Genomic DNA, 21,415 nt, shown 5'->3' on the forward strand with positions numbered 1-21,415 from the left:
GAATGCAGGTCACGTAGTGGCATATAATGCAAACAATGGAAAGATACTGAAAGATATTGTGCCTTGAAAGCCTTGCTAGAGAATCTGGTGATATGTAGATGAATTTCCTCTGAAAGTTCCTCTTTTAAAATTAAGGGTACAGCAAAGGGTCAGCAGGTGCTAATGATCCAGTTGTGTTGTAGGAAGAGTACTTGCTTTACTTAATGACAGGGAAGTTTACCCCCAGCCAGCAACATACTGAGATAAGTAATATCTGGATCAGCCCTGATACTACATGGGTTTGCTTGAATTATTTTTCCAGGAAAGGAGATGAAACAAGAGACGAGCAATGGGGTTTTGACTTCAGGTACACCCCAGGAACAATTTGGAAACTGATTCTGCCTTCCATAATTCCCACCCAAGGGAAACCATCAGCTTCTTGCTTTGATACACCTACACACCTTACACTCACCCTTCTCTTTAGCTGATGGAAAATTCTACAGCTATCAACTGTTTTAACTGTGTGCTCCATAGGGCATTTGAGACACAGAATACTTCCAAAGGGTCTGGTCCAACAGTTCTGTGAAGATCCCCAATTCTGAAGGCAGCACCCACAGATGGAATTTCAGGCTATGGGAGTTCCGTGGATTAAAAACAAGTTATAAAGAACTTCAAATATCATCTAAGTTGCAACTGTATGTTGCAAAAAGCCAGCCTGCATTTTTTCACCTTTAATGCACATATGTGGCTGTCCTTCATTTCAACTCCTAGATATACAGAAGATAGATTCAGATTTGACCTTAATAGAAATTAAAGATAGCTGCTAAAACTAGGGGTGCATGACATCTTGTAGAGATTTTTCAGTTTAGGCCTTCCCCTCAAACACATAAAAAGTAAGGAGAGAGAGAATGTTCAGTAGGAAGACCAATATTTGTACACTGCATTTTCCAATACTCAATTTTCCAATGCTGGCAGTTAAGGAAAGAGGATGATAACAGCAAAGGAGATAGAAGGTAGGAGAGGCAAAGGGGACCCCAGATCCCACTCTAAACTCTGGCATTCTATGCCACAAACTCTTAACCAGAACCTAGGTTCTGTTAGGTATAAACAGGAGGAGCTGAGGTAGTAGAGACAACATGGCTTCAGCTCTGTAAATTGTACAAATAAATAAGATAGTGGGATTAGGGGAATTAATTTCTTCCTAACCACACACTCCTAAAGGACTTTGGTACCTGTGGCTGTCTCATAGAGCTGAGCTCCGATCAAAAGGGATCAGCACAAACAGGGAACTGTCATCAAGCATAGGTGTAAATCACCAAGTCCAAAGCATTGGTCAGCAAATAAAAGCAAATATGAGAGCAAACAGTCATAAAAATGGGGCAACTGAGGTTATCCATGAAGCAATTTCTGTGGTTAGACCTTAGAAAGGCACTCCTCTGAGACCCAGGAATACAGAGGGAGGGAGCCTCAGACAAAGCAGTAAACTTGGTACCCCAAAGATGGGCACCTGGATGTTGAGGACACAATGAGACTGGGTCCTTTTGGAACCACACTACCATGGCTTTGCTGGTTGGGGATGAGAACCAGGCATTTTCTTGAAGGTTAAAAATCTTCCTAATGAGACATATGTGAAAGGCTAAGCACAAGTTCTGGGACTCAGACTGGAATGAAAGCATCTGTGTCCCTTTACTCCTAAAGTCTACGTCTTCACCCCTTTTCCCAGATCTGCCCAGATGTCAGCTAGTAGCACAGTCTTGTCTTCTTGTGTACAGAGTGATTCTCCTTCTTGAACATGTTGAAACTAAAGGATCTGTCAACATAAACTTGTTGTTTGTACCCCGCTACAGACAGACAGTGCTCTTTATAATCCTGTTATTTGTACTTTTCCCCTCTGACTAGACTTCAGCTGAAGAACTAGGACAATGTTTTCACCAGTTTTAGCATGCAACTTTATTCACATGTAATTGAAGTATTAAATGAATACACTTATGTTAATATAAAGCACAGAAGTGTAACTTACTCAGGATGAATAGGTTCATTATCAGGTCATATTGCAAAAATACTAAAATATCTGAATTTATATAGCACAATGAAAACCAACAAACATTCAAGCTCTCAAGATCATTTGGTATCCATAAAATTGGCTCCTTCAATCAGCACAGATAGCATAAATACTGAACTTATAAGTTGCATTGGTTTCATATTACACACCAAAAAAACTGCTAAAGGTTTTGTGAGAACATACAGCTATTTAGAGTTTGAGTATTAATCGTATAACTTTCTCTCTCACCTCAGGATCACTGTGCTTTGTTAAGTCTTGTAGTTTCTGACCAAACTCTTTTGCTCCCTGAAATATGGAAATAAGTTCATATTTAGTGAACTCTTCCTTGGTAAATAGCTTCACCTTCCTTTTAAACTGGAAATTTATATTCTCAAATATTTCAATGATATTAAGAATATTGGCCTTTGACTCATTTTTGTTAAAGGGCGCAACCAATGATGACAATACTTTGGCACTGATCAGTTCTCTTGTATTGGCTTGATTTTTAGACAACTGCGAACACACTTTTAAAACATAAAACTTGGTTTTGACACTTCCTTTGTTTAACAAAGTGAGGAAATCTGGAATGTAATTGACAATTATATGGTGGTACTCAAAGTTTACACTCAGCTGCACTAATAATTTTAGTCCAGCCAGTTGCATAGGGGAGTTCAAAGGATAAGAGAGTATGTCCTTACAAACTTGATTTATGTACAACTCTCCTGTTTTTGGTTCTCCAGAAGACTCAGAGTTGTCATCCACCATATTTAAAGTTCTAGGGTGTTCTTTAGCATTGGGATTATTGACCAAGTTTTCAATCATAACAGTAATACCTACATCATGAATTATATCTTGGGTAAATGGATAAGCAGGACTGATACCCATTATCATTGTAGCTATTTCATGAATGAAAGGATCTCTAGTTAACTTAAGTAGGGCAACAAGTTTATCAAACTCTTTAGGCTCTAAACTAAAAGCATGTGATTTGCAGCGACAGGTTTTTGGACTAGGCCTATACTTTTCCCTATACTTAACCTGCTCTTTGAGCTCAGCTAAGGTCTGAAAGTAAGGCCCATTATAGGGTGGGATCTTGGTCAGAGGTCGAATCCCTAGAGGAGTTTCAATCAAGGTATCAACCAGAGTCCAATTCCTTCCTGGAGGTAAGGATTGCTCCCCTCCATCTACCGGAACTAGGACACAAAACCTGGCCCTTGACCATGCTTTTGCTTTTTGCTTTATAGTAAGTTCAGGTTTGGGTGTAGGCTTGGGCTTTTCCTGGATCTTAGCTGGAGGCTTATACACTTGAAATGGGTTGTCTTCTTTAGGCCAGAACCAGGATCCTACACTAGGTTCTTCTCCAGTCCAAAACCAAGAACAGACATTTTCTTCATCCTCATCACCGAACTGAGTTACAATACCAGCTCTGTCCCCAGCCTTCAACTTGATGCTGGCCTTGCTCCTTCTCTGGGGCCTGGACCCAGTGTTGTCTTTGGAACTGATACTAGCTTCACCTCCAGCACCAGCCTTCACTTTATCCTTGGTCACAGCACTGAGCCTGGACATAGGCATGGCCTTTGACTTGCTTTGGGACACTACACTAGGTTCTGTCGGGGGGGTTGCCTTGGTCTCAGCCATGACTCTAGTGTTAGTCTTAGATTCCATCTTGCTCACTTGTCTTGTCATAGCCATGGCCTCAGCGTAGGTCACTGCGTCCTGGCCACTGCTCCATCCCCAGGCTTGGCCTGGGTCACCAGTCCCGTTTTCAGTTCTGTCTCAGCCACTGCCTTGGCTTGGATCTTAGCCTTGGCTTTAGCGTTGGCAGGGCCACGGATGCCAGCTTTCAGGCCAGCCCCAGCCCCTCTTCTGCCCTTGCCTCAGCACCAAAGTCGGTCACCATCCAAGTTACAAGCAAGGCCAAGTTATATATCCCCACCCCTGTCTCAGCCTTGACTGAAGGTCTCTCCCGGGTTGGTGTTTTCATACAAAGTCCAGTTGTCACTCAGCCCCCTTTCGAACTACAGGCTCTGCCAGTGATATAAAACCATGTGCAGAGGAAGCTCACTCATGGAAGGGAAGGATGGCTGTGTGCCTGAGCACAGCCCTGTGGAGGGTGGTGGTCTTCAGCCACTCCAAGGCCATCAGATCTGCCACTGAAGTTGGACCTAGGAGTGGAGGAAGGAAATGGGGCTTTGAGTCTTTTTCTAACTTTTTTCCACGTTGATTAGCACAACATGGAAACAGAAAAGTATGGAAATTCAGTGCTAATTGTAAAAGGCAGATAATGAGCAAACTCTTCCTCCATTTCATGTTCCCTACTATTGCAGGTGCAAACAGTCTTTTTTCCAGACACAAAACTGGAGTATGGAGAGTGGGAAAGTTGGATGGGAGTGACAGAGGCTGAAGAATCCCTAGGCTGACTCTTTACCTCTGCTGCCCCCAAGCAGATCTCCACTACTCCATCCTACAGGTCTACTGAGGGAGTCTCCACACACACTAACCTTCACTGATCTGCAGTAATTTCCTCCTCCTTTCCCTGTTTCCAGTGATGACAAGACTCACAGCAGACCTAAAGGCAGATCCATGGACAAATAAACAGGATATGCAAACTGATCTCTTGGTAGACTGATCTTGGTCCCTGGTCCCTACATTTGTAGTTTGTCTAGTGTTTCCCTCCTTCTGGCCCCTTTCCCCCATTGCCCTGCTTCATTCAGTACCCTTCCTCCTCCCTGTTTCCCATCATATTCCTCTTCAGAGACTACCCTAACATCTCCCTGTTTCAGAACTGTGCTAGGAAAACCAAGTGGGAAGTAACAAAAGCAGGTATTACCCTTCTATACCCCTAAAGCTTAGGAAGGATTCCAACTACATTGGCAGAAGACCAAATAGGTTAGTAAACTGGCCAAACAGAAGAGACAGATAATTCCCTAGTCTCAATCACTCTACCCTCACACCAATCTAAACAGATACAGGGCACATTTCTCTTCCTCATTATTTCCAAGCTTCAAGTTGGGTTCCCATTTACAAGTCTTCACAACAACTGAGAGGTCCACAAACCTAATGACAGATCTACACACAAAGACTCACAAGTGCAGAGATAAATAAACAAATACAGACACAGAAGACAATGGAGATTGAGTCCTTGGTAGAGATCAGCACCTAGGACACTGATCCTTTCTAGATACAAGTACCTGACTGCCAAAAATTTCTCTTTCTTCTTCTCCTCCCCCAAACCCCAAGCTCCTCTGCTCCTTTCTCAGTCTGACAATTCCCCTGCAGAGACAACTCAAAAATCGCTGCAAGACTGTGCTGCTGGTAGTAAGGATGGAATGCTCAAACCATTGAAGTTGTTTTGGAAATCAATGAAAAGTATTATTTTCATGTTCTTATGTTTCCTTCTTCTCCTCAAAGCCTATCATTTTCTTCAACACTATAGGGAAAGGGAGGATGGTTTGGAAAACTGGCAGAAAAGAGACGCCAAGTTACCCCTAGATCCTTACCTGCTCTAGTCCTAGCCACCTACCACACCCAAGCACTGCCCTCTACAGAGGTTATGACAATTTTCTTTTTCTTACTCCTCCTTTTGAGGTTCACTGCCCCCTACAGACCATGTTTACAGAAACATGGAGTACCACAAACGTAGAAACAGACCTACACAAATAAACGCATGATACACACTTAACGATCCAATGAAGACAGTGGGAGAGAGTTGGTTATTAATACTCAGCCTAGTAATTAAGACAGGAGACTCTCTTCTAATCCAGGGCTTTGATTATCAAACACTTACAACCTCTTTTCACACTCTCCCTCCCAGGGCTCTCCAGACAACAGCTCTCACCGAGAGCAGGAGCCCCTCCTCCTATTATTGTAATCCACCATTCCTCCGCTAGAGGCCACCACTACACTCCTTTCCCTCCCCAAACATGGTGGCGTGATGCAGTGTCCGGAAGCCAAGCTAGCAAGAGACAGATCATTCATTTATCATTACTGCTGCTGCTGCTGCTAAGTCGCTTCAGTCGTGTCCAACTCTGTGCGACCCCATAGATGGCAGCCCACGAGGCTCCGCCATCCCTGGGATTCTCCAGGCAAGAACACTGGAGTGGGTTGCCATTTCCTTCTCCAATGCACGAAAGTGAAAAGTGAAAGTGAAGTCGCTCAGTCGTGTCCGACTCTTCGCGACCCCATGGACTGCAGCCTACCAGGCTCCTCCATCCAGGGGATTTTCCAGGCAAGAGTACCGGAGTGGGTTGCCATTGCCTTCTCCGCATTTATCATTGTGTGTCACGCAAATGACCCCGTCCCTCTTTCCCTCTCACCAACCCCGTGCGCCCCAGGGCTAAGTCACATCGCCCACGTTCACCTCTGACACCCGTATCCACACTCCCAAGCAATGCCCGCCTCTTCACTGACCTGCTCCGCTTGGATGAGAAGTAGCTTTCTCATTTCCTTGCCTCGAGGGGGTGCAGACACCTACGAAAGAGGGACAGAGATGAGCTCAAGGACATGAGACAATGGCGCCGACTGTTTGGAGACTGGCCCGACACCTGGGACTCACGACGAGATACCTACTTTATCAGATGAAGGACCGCAATTGGCATACGATTGCCACTTTTTGGTATTTCCTTCTTCTTGTCCCCAGGACACCTCAGGGACCCGCTCCTAGTAACTCTTTAACAGCCACCTTTTCCTCCGCAGACTTTGTCTCGCCTTATCCCAAGAAAACAACACCGACAGCCAGAGCTACTAGCCGGCAGCTGAAGGGGATCCGGCTTTACGGAAGCGGAGTGATACCACGCTTTGCATAGCGCCACTCCTTCCTCTTCCGGCGAGCTCGGTCCCACCCACCCTGGCTGTTTAGGCTGCTGGAGTGGGCGGTGGCAGGGTTTGGATATAGAGAAAGCCTCGCTGGTTGGTGAGAAGCCGACTAAACGAAAAGATCTGGTGTTAGTTCCTTTCCCTTAGAGAGCTCCCCTACCGCAAACCTACAGTCTTTTCCCCTGATCTGAAATGTGTACGGGTTTCGGGACGTGGCATCAGTGAGTCATCATCCGTGATATGATGCGGCGGACAGATACCGAAATGTAGTTTTTACGCATTCCGCTCTCCGAAGTCCGAGGTCCGCAGCTATGGGTGGGGTTGGGGATGTGGGTAAAGGTCGGGAAAGAGGCACAGGACCGACAGGCTCAAGACTGACACAGGAAGGTAAATTCTCGTCTATTCCGAAACTATGCGTCCCTTCCATGAGAGAAGCCCTTCCATGAAAGAAGCCCCTCCAAACCGCCCTTCCCAGCAATCCATTTGCCCAACGAATGGGTTGAGGCGTCTGGAAATCTGCTCTGGTCGGATGTGCTGATCAATGTCAAACACCTTGGTCTTGTTCTTCTCTAAGTCTCTGGCCCTTGTTGCCTACTTTATTTCTTGCACAGAAACAGTTGAGGGTAAGGTGGGTTGAGAATACAGGGAAAGCACAGATGGACGGAGAGAAGCATATTAATACCATACTAGGCAGGTGTGTACATATGCCATTCTTATGCCCTGCCACCGCTCTGGACGCCCACAATATTTTCTGCACCTAAATATGCAAGGGCCTTATTTGATTATGGGTATGTGGAAAACAATTGTGTACTCATAGAAGAGGATGAGCACTCAAATATCTTCGTACCTTTAAATACCTCCCTTGCCCCCCCCCCACACACTCCCATACCCCCACCACAGGGTTTCCTTATTTATCACCTAAAATGGAACATGAAATGCAAGAGGGGTAAGAAAGCAGCACTGAATGAGAATGGATTAAATGCCAAACTATCTCGTTGTGGGCCCCTCTTTATGCCTCACCACCATATTGTTGTTTAGTTGCTCAGTCCTGTCAGAATCATTGCCATCAGATGAACTGCAGGACCTCAAGGCTTCTCTGTCCTTCACCATCTCCTGGAGTTTGCTCAGACTCATGTCTGTGATGATTCCATCCAACCATCTCAATCTCTGTTGCTCCCTACTCCTCCTGCCCCTCAATCTTTCCCAACATCAAGGTCTTTTCCAATGAGTCGGCTTGCGTCAAGAGGCCAAAATATTGGAGCTTCAGCTTCAGACTCAGTCCTTCCAATGAATATTCAGGATTGATTTCCTTTAGGATTGACTGGTTTTATTTCCTTGCTGTCCAAAGGACTCTCAAGAGTCTTCTCCAACACCACAGTGCGAAAGCATCGATTCTTCAGCTCTCCGCTTTCTTTATGGTCCAGCTCTCACGTCTATACATGACTACTAGAAAAACCATAGCTTTGACTATATGGACCTTTGTCAGCAAAGTGATGTCTCTGCTTTTTAATACACTGTGTAGGTTTGTCATAGCTTTTCTTCAAGGAGCAAGCGTCTTTTAATTTCATGGCTGCAGTCGCCATCTGCAGTGATTTTGGAGCCCAAGAAAATAAAGTCTCTCACTGTTTCCATTTTTTCCCATCTATTTGCCATGAAATGATAAGAATGGATGCTGTGATCTTCGTTTTTTGAATGTTGAGTTTTAAGCTAGCTTTTTCACTCTCCTCTTTCACCCTCATCAAGAGGCTCTTGGTTCCTCTTTGCTTTCTGCCATTAGGGTGGTGTCATCTGCATATCTGAAGTTACTGATACTTCTCCCATCAATCTTGATTCCAGCTTGAACTTCATCCAGCCCGGCATTTTGCATGATGTACTCTGCATATGAGTTAAATAAGCAGGGTGACAATATACAGCCTTGATATACTCCTTTCCCAGTTTTGAACCAGTCTGTTGTTTCATGTTTGGTTCTGTTACTTCTTGACCTGCATACAGGTTTGTTAGGAGACATGTAAGGTAGTCTGGTATTCCCATCTCTTTAAGAGTTTTTCAGTTTGTTGTGATCCACACAGTCAAAGACTTCAGTGTAGTCAATGAAGCAGAAGTAGATGTTTTTGTGGAGTTACCTTGCTTTATTGATGATCCAACAAATGTTGGCAATTTGACCTCTGATTCCTCTGCCTTTTCTAAACTAGCTTGAATATCTGGATGTTTTCTGTTCACGTACTGTTGAAGCATAGCTTGAAGGATTTTGAGCATTACCTTGCTAGCATGTGAAATGAGTGAAATTGTGAGGTCATTTGAACATTCTTTGGCGTTACCCTTCTCTGGGATTGGAATGAAAACTGACCTTTTCCAGTCCTGTGTCCACTGTTGAGTTTTCCAAATTTGATGGCATATTGAGTGCAGCACTTTAACAGCATCCTCTTTTAGGATTTGAAATAGCTCAGCTGGAATTCCATCACCTCCACTAGCTTTGTTTGTAGTAATGCTTCCTGAGGCCCACTTGACTTCACACTCCAGGATGTCTGGCTGTAGGTCAGTGATCACACCATCCTGGTTATCCGGGTGATTAAGACCTTTTATGTACAGTTCTTCTGTGTATTCTTGACACCTCTTCTTAATTTCTTTTGCTTCTGTTAGGCCCATACCATTTCTGTCCTTTATTGTGCTCATCTTTGCATGAAATGTTCCCTTGGTATCTCTAAGTTTCTTGAAGAGATCTCTCATCTTTCCTATTCTATTGTTTTCCTCTGTTTCTTTGCATTGTTCTGTTAAGAGGACTTTCTTATCTCTCCTTGCTTCTTCGAACTCTGCGTTCAGATGGGTATATCTTTCCTTTTCTCCTTTGTCTTTTGCTTCTCTTCTTTTCTCAGACATTTTTAAGGCCTTCTTACACCAACAATATTGCCAGCATAAAAAGTCAGATGAGGTAGAGGAAATATCAGAAAAGGAGGAGAGGAGAAGCAGTTTGAGGCCAGACCACTCCAGAGGTTCTGGGCAGCCCTCTGCAGTTCTGGTTTCATTGTTTCTGGGGCCATGGGTGGGAAGACGGTGGAAAGGTGCGCCAGTGGAGGCCAAGCCCCTGCCCCTCTTCTGAGGGAAGGCAGCCCCTGACAGACGTCTGGCCTGAGGAGACAAACCACTTGTCTGCACCAGTGTAGTCATTCTTTCTGCCACACTGCTGTTCTCTCAGTCGCTGTGGTGGCACACTTTACCATTTCACTGTCCCCACAGTTGCCCAGGAAAGAGGATCTTTCCCTTTCAGGACCTGCACCTGCTCAGACAATCCTCCCTGTTTCTCACCCCACAGCCAGGGGTCAGGCACCACATAGGGGCAGTCCTGGGTCCTCTTACACTGTTCTCTCTAAGGAAAAGGGACACTACCCACACATTTTTCATGGCAGATCCTTGAACTGCTCTCCTGTCTCCTCCTCTTCTCTCACCACTGTGTCCTGCCTAATGAATGTATTGCTCATTCTCACTGTATATATATATTATTTTCAAGTTGAAAAAAGTGAGGGGCCATCTAGTCATGAGAATTCCATGGTACCTTGTACTGTTTGTAGATCAAGACCTGTCTCTAAGTTTGTCTTTGTCTTTCCCTGGTGGCTCAGATGGTAAAGAATCTGCGAGTGATGCAGGAGACCCTGATTTGATCCCTGAGTCAGGAAGGTCCCTTGCAGAAGGGAATAACTACCCACTCCAGTATTCTTGCTGAACTAATTCCATGGACAGATGAGCCTGGTGGGCTACAATCCATGGAATCATAGAGTCCAACAGGACTGAGCGACTAACACCTTCACTTTTCACTTTGATGTCTGTAAACCAAAGGCTTTGCCTAGAGTCTGCCACACTGAAGATGCACTCTAATTTTCAGTGGAGGAAGGAAGCAAAGAATTTGTTTTAATATATTTTGGAAAGAAATCTGGAGTATCTTAATAACATGTATTGCAATGAACATTTGGGGTGACACATTTGATAAGAGGTTTTTATCCTTTTCTGTCTTCTTTTCATACTTGAAACTATACCTTACTAAGCTCCTTAATATATAGCAAACCTCTATGAATTCATAAAGAAAAGACCAATGACCAACAACCCAGTAGAAAAATAGTAGAACATTGTTCATCAAAAGAAAATGTTTCTCAATTATACGAGAAAATGTTTCACCTCACTGACAATAACAGAAGTGCAAATTATAATTACAATGATATACTGTTTCTCATCAATCATATTGGCAAAGAACAAAAAATTTGGAAACAAATTGGAATGGAGAAGAGGTGGGAAAACTGGCATTCTTATACATTGTTGGTGGCTTATCTCTTTTGGAGGATAACCTATTGATAGAAAGTCAAAGGTGTGAAAGAGATTTGGAGACTTACTTGTATGAACTTTTCATGTGCTTTTAAAATTTTAAACCTCATATTTATAACTATTCAGAAATAAATTTCAATTTAAATAAAGCATGTCTTAGAGGATATTTAAAACACAATACATATTCTTAGGAATGCTCCAACTTCTCAGACTTACACACCTGGACTCTAAGATGGTTAGTAAAAGACAGTGAAAAAGGCCCATTGGTTGGCTTAGCAATTTCCAATTCTGAAATGGCTTTAATGAGGGTAGATGGCTTATCCTCCGGATTTGAAGAACAAGCCTCCAAGACGCCCTTAACTACACATTCTCCTGTGAGAGTCACAATCTATTTTACTGGGTAAATCCGTAATAAATACTGTAAAGATACTGCTACTACTCATTACAGATAATGTTGCTTTTCATTGAGGAGACTGTATCTGAATCCACACAAAAGCGTGTTGTGAAACAGCACTCTTCATACTCAAGAAACATCTAAAGAGCAGAAATGATAGCTGTTGAAAATAATGATTATGGGAGATAGGCTTTCTATTTTTAGGCATCTTTTTTGTTTTAGGGTGGTCCCAAATTTTGGCCCTTCCATTGGAAGAAACAAAGAACAATGAGATAGTTCTCATGATCATACTCTTAACTGAATTCATAAGTTGCTTTAGAAATGTACTTTGTTCTGAAAATAATTCAACTTCTTTTCTACCACAACTTTTTTTCTATTGAACTTTCTGGGAATGTTTATTTTCCCAATCCTTTAACTTATTTTTTATTACCTAAGTTATATATGCTCATGGTAGAAAAAATAGTAAATATAAGAAAAATTATTAGGAAAAGTATAGAATATCCTGGGGCTTCCCTGGTGGCTCAAATGGTAAAGAATCTGCCTGCAATTCAGGAGACATGAATTTGACCCCTGGGTCGGGAAGATCCCCTGGAGAAGGGGATGGTTACCTACTCCAGTATTCTTGCCTGGAGAATTCCATGGACAGAGAAGCCTGTTGGGCTACAGCCCATGGGGTCACAAAGAGTCAGACATGACTTAGTGACTGGCACACACACACACATAGTATATCCTAACACTGATAAATACCACTAATATTTTGGTATATAATCTTCCAGACTGGTATCAGTGCCAACCTGTGTGTATAAACACACACACACACACACACACACACATATATCTTAACCAAAAACATTCCATTATATTTATTTCATTGTAATCAGTTACCTTTCCAGCAGCTGGAATGTGCTGTTATATTTCTTATTCTTAAAACTTTCTTGGGAACCTATTTCAACATAATAAAGGCCATATACAACAAACCCATAGCAAACATCATTCTCAATGGTGAAAAATTGAGAATAAATATTGTAAAAATGGATATACTACCAAAGCAACCTACAGATTTAAAATTAAATTACCAATGACATTTTTCACAGAACAAACCCAAAAATGTTTACAATTTGTATGGAAACATGAAAGGGTGGATGTGAGAGGAGTTCTGAGGATATGAGGTGGATAGATTTAAGATAGACTTTGAAGTTTGGGGCAGGAGTGGGGAGGTGCTTGTCTGGGGCTTTCTGTAAACCCTAGAGATGTGGAAATTCAGTCTTAAACCTGGAGCACTGGACAAAAATATTGTCCATGTTGCTCCTGGAAACGGATCATATAAATCTGTAATGATAGAAAACTTGGCTAGAAACTACATATCACATTCAGGATAGGAGTACCCCTGGGAAAGTGAGAGGGGCGTGGAAATGGGGTGAAGGTCAAGAAAACCTCAATTTTTCTGTAATATTTTTATTCCTTTTAAAAAAAAAAAAGACACAGTAAATATACCTAAATATCAACCACATCCAAATCAGAGTGGCGGAAACACTGGTGTTTATTATATTTAATGTCTGGGACATTGTAGGCAGTCAGTGAATGTCATTTGTTGAATGAGCTTGTTTTTCTGTTTTAACAGTTCACCCAACAAACATACAAAACTCTCAAGTTTGTGCCCCATGCTACAAGAGCACAGAAAAATAAATGAAGAGAAGTGGAGGAGGTCTGAGAAATGCTTGAGGAGAGAGTGATTGATGATCTATGTAGATCTCTACCACCATACAAGAGCCATATAGAAAATATGGAGTGCAAGCTGAAGACATAGTCCTATCTCCATTTTATCTTAACACTCTAAGGTTCTGGGTGAATATACAGAAAATGACCTTGAAGACTGAGTTCTTCCAAGTTAACTACCAGATCCTCACTTTTCCCCCCAACATAGACACTGGGTGGTGCTGCTGTCCAAAAATTCTGCTCTATTCTGGACTTATTACTTGAATCTAAAGATGGGTATTTATCTAAGCAACTACTGTGGATCAAGCAAAGTGATCAGGATTGAAGAAAATCAAGATGAATAGCCTCAGCAGATTCTCTGATTACCCTAAACTGACTGTTATCATGTTCAGTGGCTGAAAATCAGAAAATACAACTTACATAGGAGCCCACCACTGTCACAGAAATGCTCAGCTGAGAGAGTCAATGACCCCAAACCGCCCACCCTCTTCATGAACATCCCTCCTCCATGACCTCGCAGAATTAGAACAGACAACACTGAACATTGCTTCCAAATCACTGTTTGGTTGTCACAACGTATAGCTCCTATGGCTATAAAAAGCAGGGAGTACCTGATTACGGCTCCTTCGCTTGGATCTCAGAGCTTCAGACAGGTAGAAAGCTAACTGGGTAAGATGCATCTACTTATTGTAAAGGCCCCTATTATCATGGAGGAGTGAGCATACTTAGGAGGAAGGGAAGTGGACCCTCAGGATGGATGTAGTGGGAGAAACAGGGGAGGTAGGCCAGCCATCAATCCCTGGAGGAATCACAGTGAGTTTGAATGGGGCCTGGGGAGGCAAATCTGGTATGACATTATTAAACCCTGATAGCTCAGTTGGTAAAGAATCCGCCTGCAGTGCAGGAAACCCCAGTTAGATTCCTGGGTTGGGAACATCCCCTGGAGAAGGGATAGGCTACCCACTCCAGTATTCCTGGGTTTCCCTTCTGGCTCAGCTGGTAAAGAATCCACCCGCAATGCGAGAGAGCTGGGTTCGATCCCTGGGTTGGGAAGATCCCCTGGAGAAGGAATAAGGCTACCCGCTCCAGTATTCTGGCCTGGAGAATTCCATGGACTATAAGAGTCGGACACGACCGAGTGACTTTCACTTTTTGGGGTTCCCTTGTGGCTCAGCTGGTAAAGAATCCGCCTGCAATGTGGGAGACCTGGGTTCGATCCCTAGGCTGGAAGGATCCCCTGGAGAAGGTAAAGGCTACCCATTCCAGTATTCTGGCCTAGAGAATTCCATGGACTGTATAGTCCATGGGGTCACAAAGAGTCGAACACGACTGAGTGACTTTCACTTTCACTGGGGAAGCGGATCTGGTATGGCATTATTAACACCCAGTTGCAGGGCTGAGGTCCTGAGTAGAGGAGAGATAGTGGACTCAGGCCAGCAAGGCTAAAGCGGTGGGAGGGGCAAGGAGGCGGGTCTAGGATTCCTTGACCAATCGGAGATGATTGGGGCGGGTTGGGGGGCGGGGCCGGCACGCAACTTAAAACTTCAGGAGCTCCTCGCGGGAAAGCTAACTAACCTCGTCCAGAATGTGAAGCGGTGTCAGTGCAGCAGTCTATCTTTCTCTGGTCTTCAAGTCTTCGGGTGAGGATGTGCGGCCCCGCCAGAGCTAGAGGGCTATGGGGAGAGGAGGGCGTGGTGGCCGTGGGGCTGGCGAATCCGGCTTGCAGTAATTGGAAGGGCGGAGGTTGGGACGCGCGATTTGTAGCCGCGCCTCCTGGCGAGTGCACGCTTTTGTCTTCGCAGCGCCGACTTCTGAGCGTGATTGGGATCCTTCCCGGGTCGGTCCCTGGCAGGTCCGGAGGCACGAGCCCCAAGAGCGGCCGTCCGCTGTGGCTGTAGGTCCGATGCTGAGGGGACGAGGAGTTTGGGACTGGGAATGAGCCCTCTGGGGCTGGCCCTTTGCTCCTTCTGCTCCTGTGACTGTTCGGTTGGACTGGGCTCCCAACAATGATGATAGTTATTTTAAAATGTAAGCAAATTGCTGCTAACAACGTGGCTTATTTGCCCAGCCCTGTTATCATTTGAAGTCCCTATTTTCTGCCCTCTGGAGATTGGCGGCCAGTCACTTGTCAAGGATGGTCCTAGGTTGACCCCGAAGGAGAGAAGGCATATTCGGGACGTCTGGCTGTTTGGGAGCCTCTCCATTCTAGTCTAGGAACTAGACATGCTTTATTCCACCGGGTGAGACCAGACACACGCAGGAGAACTCTGCTGACCGGGCTCAGAGGTTTCCTATTGTCTCCTCTGGACAAACCCAGAATAATCACCGGGCACCTCACCTCCTAGCTTCATGTCCTCCTCTCGCCTCCTGAGGAGAAAACATAGTGAAATAAAAATCAACTCTGTTTGGTTTATCCCATTCTGCTGAAGTTCCTGGTTTGATCATAATTAGCCGTGCTGTCTTACAGCATTTACAAACCAGTCCCACAAGGAGCTATTGTGAGACATGTTATTAGTTAAGATGGGATTAAATCCCCCCTTCCCTTATTGGAGCATCTTGATCTATTGTCTTTGGGCAAATGAAATGGAAAGAAACTAGTACAATTTAGTTGAGTTCAGTTGCTCGATCGTATCTGACTCTTTGAGACCCCATGGACTGCAGCATGCCAGGCCTCCCTGTCCATCACCAGCTCCAGGAGTTTACTCAAACTCATGTCCATTGAGTCAGTGATGCCATCCAGCCATCTCATCCTCTGTCGTCCTCTTCTCCTCCTGTCCCCAATCCTTCCCAGCATCAGGGTCTTTTTCAATGAGTCAGCTCTTTGCATCAGGTGGCCAAAGTATTGGAGTTTCAGCTTCAACATCAGTCCTTCCAAAGAACACTCAGGACTGATCTCCTTTAGGATGAACCGGTTGGATCTCCTTGCAGTCCAAGGGACTCTCAAGAGTTCTCCAACACCACAGTTCAAAAGCATCAATTGTTCAGCGCTCAGCTTTCTTTATAGTCCAACTCTCACATCCATACATGACTACTGGAAAAACCATAGCCTTGACTAGACAGACCTTTGTTGGCAAAATAATGTCTCTTCTTAAAAAAAAAAAAGCAGTACAACTTATGCCACCCTTTATTGTGTGCTGCTCCCTAACCCCAATAAAAATGCCATATAAAATGAAGGTGTTCAAATAGTGCTATCTCCTGTTACAAATTCATTAGCTGGTTTTAAGCCCAGTCATTTTTTTTTCTATCTCTGTTTGCTCTTGTACTTTTATCACTACCTCCAACTGACCTTGTTTGTGATTTTTCAAAGAGTCAGACATATCAACTCTGGGTTTTAGAGCATCTTGATTTCTAGTGCATCCTGATTCAGTGGTTTTTACTGACTATTGAAAATACGGTGATGATGTGCAATTCAAAAGCATTTTGATAAAAACATGACTTTCCTAAGATGTGTGCTGTTTTCTTGTTGAAAATCAGAAGGTAAAATCCATATTGATATTAAACTTGAGAATTTGGGGTTGTGATCCATTAGTATGATAATAGTTTTGCCAGTTAAGTTTAAAAAAAGTTTTTTTTCAGTCTTTCTTTTAGCCAAGATGAGTGATAAACCAGATTTGTTTGAAGTGGAGAGGTTTGACAAGTCAAAACTGAAGAAAACTAATACTGAAGAAAAAAATACTCTCCCCTCAAAGGAAAGTAAGTCATGGGGCAAGGTGGGGGGGGCGGCTCTAGTGAATAAAAGCATTGGTGAGCATTGACAGGTTCAGTAAATAAACTCTCCTAGTAAATTTTGCCGCAGAGTAAGCAATAATTAAGTAGCCACTGAATTTAATGCAACAAATAAAAATATCAAGTAGTTGTCTAAGTACCTGGCTTTATAAATGGTTCTTACATGATAAACTCAAGAAGTAATGGGGGAATAAAAAACTATTGTTGGAAAATCACTAAAAATCACATTGCAATCAATTTTGGAATACTATACTTAGCACTCAAAAAATCTTAGTTTTGTCACTCATATGGTTATTTGCAATTTTCTGCATCTAACAACTTAGTTCCATGATCTCATTTCTGAAGAACTATATAAGCTCTGCAGTTTTGGCTTTCTGTACCTAACAATGAGACAGAGAACAAGTTTAGATATTCGGTTCACTAGGGCTCCCAGACTCGAGGAATCAGTTTTGCCTTTGACATTTACAGTCTGATGGAGAAACTCTAAGCATATTCACAGAACTGAAGGATACTTTTTGTCATGTTTCTGTTATTTGATAGTTTCTAAGTTAATCAAAATTGTCTGAAAGGGTATAATTTCCTAACTATATAGTGATAGATAAATCTGAGGAAAATAATTCACTTGCTTCTCAGTCTCAGAACATTCTATGAAAAAAAATGGCAACAGCATAAATCAAACTCTGAAATGGAGAAAAAGACACAGCTGATGTAGATTTTGATGTTCAACTGGTTAACACACACACACACCCAACTGAGGATTTGCAGTTAGTGCCTTGGCATTCTAAATTTAAAGCAGGTGTGGTAGCCTTCTTCTCTTGTGTTGTTGGAAGAGGGTGTTTACTATGACCAGTGTGTTCTCTTGGCAGAACTCTATTATCCTTTGCCCTGCTTCATTCTGTACTCCAAGGCCAAATTGCCTGTTACCCCAGGTGATTCTTGACTTCCTACTTTTGCATTCCAGTCCCCTATAATGAAAAGGACATCTTTTTTTGGGGTGTTAGTTCTAGAAGGTCTTCTAGGTCTTCATAGAACCGTTCAACTTCAGCTTCTTTGGCATTACTGGTCGGGGCATAGACTTGGATTACCGTGATATTGAATGGTTTGCCTTGGAAACGAACAGAGATCATTCTGTCTTTTTTGAGATTGCATCCAAGTGCATTTTGGGATCCTTTGTTGACTATGATGGCTACTCCATTTCTTCTAAGGGATTCCTGCCCACAGTAGTAGATGTAATGGTCATCTAAGTTAAATTCACCCATTCCAGTCCATCTTAGTTCACTGATTCCTAGAATGTTGAGGTTCACTCTTGTCATCTGTTTGACCGCTTCCAATTTGCCGACTCATGTAACTAACATTCCAGGTTCCTATGCAATATTGCTCTTTACAGCATTGAATCTTGCGTCTATCACCAGTCCCATTCACAACTGTTCGACCACCAGATGGTCGACACTGAAATCAGATTGATTATATTATTTGCAGCCAAAGATGGAGAAGCTCTATACAGTCAGCAAAAAACAAGACTGGGAGCTGACTGTGACTCAGATCATGAACTCCTTATTGCCAAATTCAGACTGAAATTGAAAAAAGTGGAGAAAACCACTAGACCATTCACATATGACCTAAACCAAATCCCTTATGACTATACAGTGGAAGTGAGAAATAGATTTAAAGGACTAGATCTGATAGACAGAATGCCTGATGAACTCTAAATGGAGGTTCGTGACATTGTACAGAAGACAGGAATCAAGACCATCCCCAAGAAAAAGAAATGCAAAAAAGCAAAATGGCTGTCTGAGGAGGCCTTACCAATAGCTGTGAAAAGAAGAGAAGCAAAAAGCAAAGGAGAAAAGGAAAGATATACCCATTTGAATGCAGAGTTCCAAAGAATAGCAAGGAGAGATAAGAAAGCCTTCCTCAGTGATCAATGCAAAGAAATAGAGGAAAACAATAGAATGGGAAAGACTAGAGATCTCTTCAAGAAAATTAGAGATACTAAGGGAACATTTCATGCAAGGATGGGCTCAATAAAGGACAGAAATGGTAGGTACCTAACAGAAGCAGAAGATATTAAGAAGAGGTGGCAAGAATACACAGAAGAATTGTACGAAAAAGATCTTCATGACCCAGATAATCATGATGGTGTGATCACTCACCTAGAGCCGGATATCCTGGACTGTGAAGTGAAGTGGGCCTTAGGAAGCATCACTACGAACAAAGCTAGTGGAGGTGATGGAATTCCAGTTGAGCTATTTCAAATCCTAAAAGATGATGCTGTGAAAGTGCTGCACTCAATATGTCAGCAAATATGGAAAACTCAGCAGTGGCCACAGGACTGGAAAAGGTCAGTGTTCACCCCAATCCCAAAGAAAGACAATGCCAAAGAATGCTCAAGCTACCACACAATTACACTCATCTCACACACTAGTAAAGTAATGCTTAAAATTCTCCAAGTCAGGCTTCAGCAATACGTGAACCGTGAACTTCCATATGTTCAAGTTGCTTTTAGAAAAGGCAGAGGAACCAGACATCAAATTGCCAACATCCTCTGGATCATCGAAAAAGCAAGAGAGTTCCAGGAAAACATCTATTTCTTCTTTATTGACTATGCCAAAGCTTTTGACTGTGTGGATCACAGTAAACTGTGGAAAATTCTGAAAGAGATGGGAATACCAGACCACCTGACCTGCCTCTTGAGAAACCTGTATGCAGGTCAGGAAGCAACAGTTTGAACTGGACATGGAACAACAGACTGGTTCCAAATAGGAAAAGGAGTACGTCAAGGCTGTATATTGTCACCCTGCTTATTTAACTTATATGCGGAGTACATCATGAGAAATATTGGGCTGGAGGAAGCACAAGCTGGTATCAAGATTGCTGGGAGAAATATCAATAACCTCAGATATGCCGATGACACCACCCTTATGGCAGAAAGTGAAGAAGAACTAAAGAGCCTCTTGATGCAAGTGAAAGAGGAGAGTGAAAATGTTGGCTTAAAACTCAACATTCAGAAAACTAAGATCATGGCATCTGGTCCCATCACTTCATGGCAGATAGATGGGCAAACAGTGGAAACAGTGGCAGACTTTATTTTTCTGGGCTCCAAAATCACTGCAGATGGTGATTGCAGCCATGAAATTGAAAGACACTTACTCCTTGGAAGGAAAGTTATGACCAACCTAGACAGCATATTAAAAAGCAGAGACATCACTTTGCCAACAAAGGTCCGTCTAGTCAAGGCTTTGGTTTTTCCAGTAGTCATGTATGCATGTGAGAGTTGGACTATAAAGAAAGCTGAGCACAGAAGAATTGATGCTTTTGAACTGTGGTGTTGGAGAAGACTCTTTAGAGTCCCTGGGACTGCAAGGAGATCCAACCAGTCCATCCTAAAGGAGATCAGTCCTGGGTGTTCTTTGGAAGGACTGATGTTGAAGCTGAAACTCCAATACTTTGGCCACCTCATGCGAAGATTTGACTCATTGGAATAGACCCTGATGCTGGGAAAGATTGAAGGCAGGAGGAGAAGGGGATGACAGAGGACGAGATGACTGGATAGCATCACGGACTCAATGGACATGGGTTTGGGTGGACTCAGGCAGTTGGTGATGGACAGGGAGGCCTGGCGTGCTGCAGTTCATGGGGTCACAAACAGTCAGACATGACTGAGTGACTGATGTGAACTGAACTGATTGTAGCCTTCAGTGACTTGGCAAAGAGTGGCAATGAGCTCTCTTGGAAGAAACTGAACTTCATCTTAGCACCATACCCTTTTAATGATTTTTTTGTTTTTGTCTTTTTCCCAGCTATGCAGCAAGAGAAAGAGTATATTCAAGCATCATAAGATGAGGATCTCCTCCCAAACACAAATTTCAACATTGCCTGAATGTCTTGGTTTTAGACTTGTTTTTTGTAAACCTATGTGTTTGTAGAGATTTTAACTATCTTCTGATGTCTTCTCATCCATAATCCCTGGTTAAGAGGTCAGGAGTAGCCAATGCTCCCTTGCTGTGCTGTGCTTAGTTGCTCAGTCATGTCTGACTCTTTGCCCACCAGGCCCCTCTCTCCATGGGGTTTCTCCAGGCAGGAATACTAGAGTGGATTGCCATGCCCTCCTCCAAGGGATCTTCCCAACCCAGGGATCAAACCCAGGTCTCCTGCATTGCAGGTGGTTTCTTTACCATCTGAGTTACCAGGGAATCCCAATGTTCCTTTACTTTCATTTTTAAACTTTCCATTTCCATCAGCTGGCTGATGGAATAATCTCACCATTGATGATCTTTGTGCATGTAGTCCTTGCCTCCCTAAGGGATAAGCAACTTTTTATACTGGATGTCTTCATTGTTCCATAATCTTCATAAATTGGCAAGCATTTGCAGCTTCTCACAGTTTATTTCACTTCTTACTTGGCAATAAAATAATAAATATAATCATTACGTTGA

General features: G+C 43.1%; 3 protein-coding genes across 4 annotated transcripts in view; 1 reads left to right on the forward strand and 2 right to left on the reverse strand.

Moving 5' to 3' along the window:
* Positions 1-6,803, reverse strand: part of GPRASP1 (G protein-coupled receptor associated sorting protein 1) — a 54,420-nt gene extending 47,617 nt beyond the window's left edge. The window contains 3 exon segments of the mRNA XM_081567010.1: positions 2,270-2,326; positions 6,428-6,487; positions 6,587-6,803. The gene's annotated coding sequence lies outside the window, so the exon portion shown is untranslated.
* ARMCX5 (armadillo repeat containing X-linked 5) lies at positions 1,905-15,760 on the reverse strand. Its single transcript, XM_081564045.1, is given in 8 exon segments — positions 1,905-3,729; positions 3,732-3,893; positions 4,519-4,586; positions 6,378-6,487; positions 7,110-7,206; positions 12,423-12,480; positions 14,829-15,159; positions 15,719-15,760. Coding segments are annotated over 8 exon segments (2,367 nt in total). The 3' UTR covers positions 1,905-2,230.
* TMSB15A (thymosin beta 15A) lies at positions 14,824-21,415 on the forward strand. Of its 2 annotated transcripts, XM_081567026.1 has the most exons (3): positions 14,824-14,893; positions 16,830-16,946; positions 20,780-21,415. In XM_081567026.1, the coding sequence occupies exons 2-3, from the start codon at positions 16,847-16,849 to the stop codon at positions 20,815-20,817; spliced, it is 138 nt and encodes a 45-aa protein (XP_081423152.1). In that variant the 5' UTR covers positions 14,824-14,893; positions 16,830-16,846; the 3' UTR covers positions 20,818-21,415. The 2 variants fall into 2 exon arrangements, with proteins under 2 accessions (XP_081423152.1, XP_081423153.1); XM_081567027.1 differs by lacking the exon at positions 14,824-14,893 and having other exon boundaries at positions 16,792-16,946.

The sequence above is a fragment of the Giraffa tippelskirchi genome, chromosome X (genome assembly GCF_054371585.1).
Source record: "Giraffa tippelskirchi isolate mGirTip1 chromosome X, T2T-mGirTip1v1.2.pri, whole genome shotgun sequence".
NCBI lineage: Eukaryota > Metazoa > Chordata > Mammalia > Artiodactyla > Giraffidae > Giraffa > Giraffa tippelskirchi.

Bases quoted from the DNA above. Each gene is read 5' to 3' on its own strand.
- TMSB15A (XM_081567026.1), top strand. From the start codon at position 16,847: ATGAGTGATAAACCAGATTTGTTTGAAGTGGAGAGGTTTGACAAGTCA. The intron at 16,947-20,779 runs GTAAGTCATGGG...TCTTTTTCCCAG, and splicing joins TACTCTCCCCTCAAAGGAAA to CTATGCAGCAAGAGAAAGAG.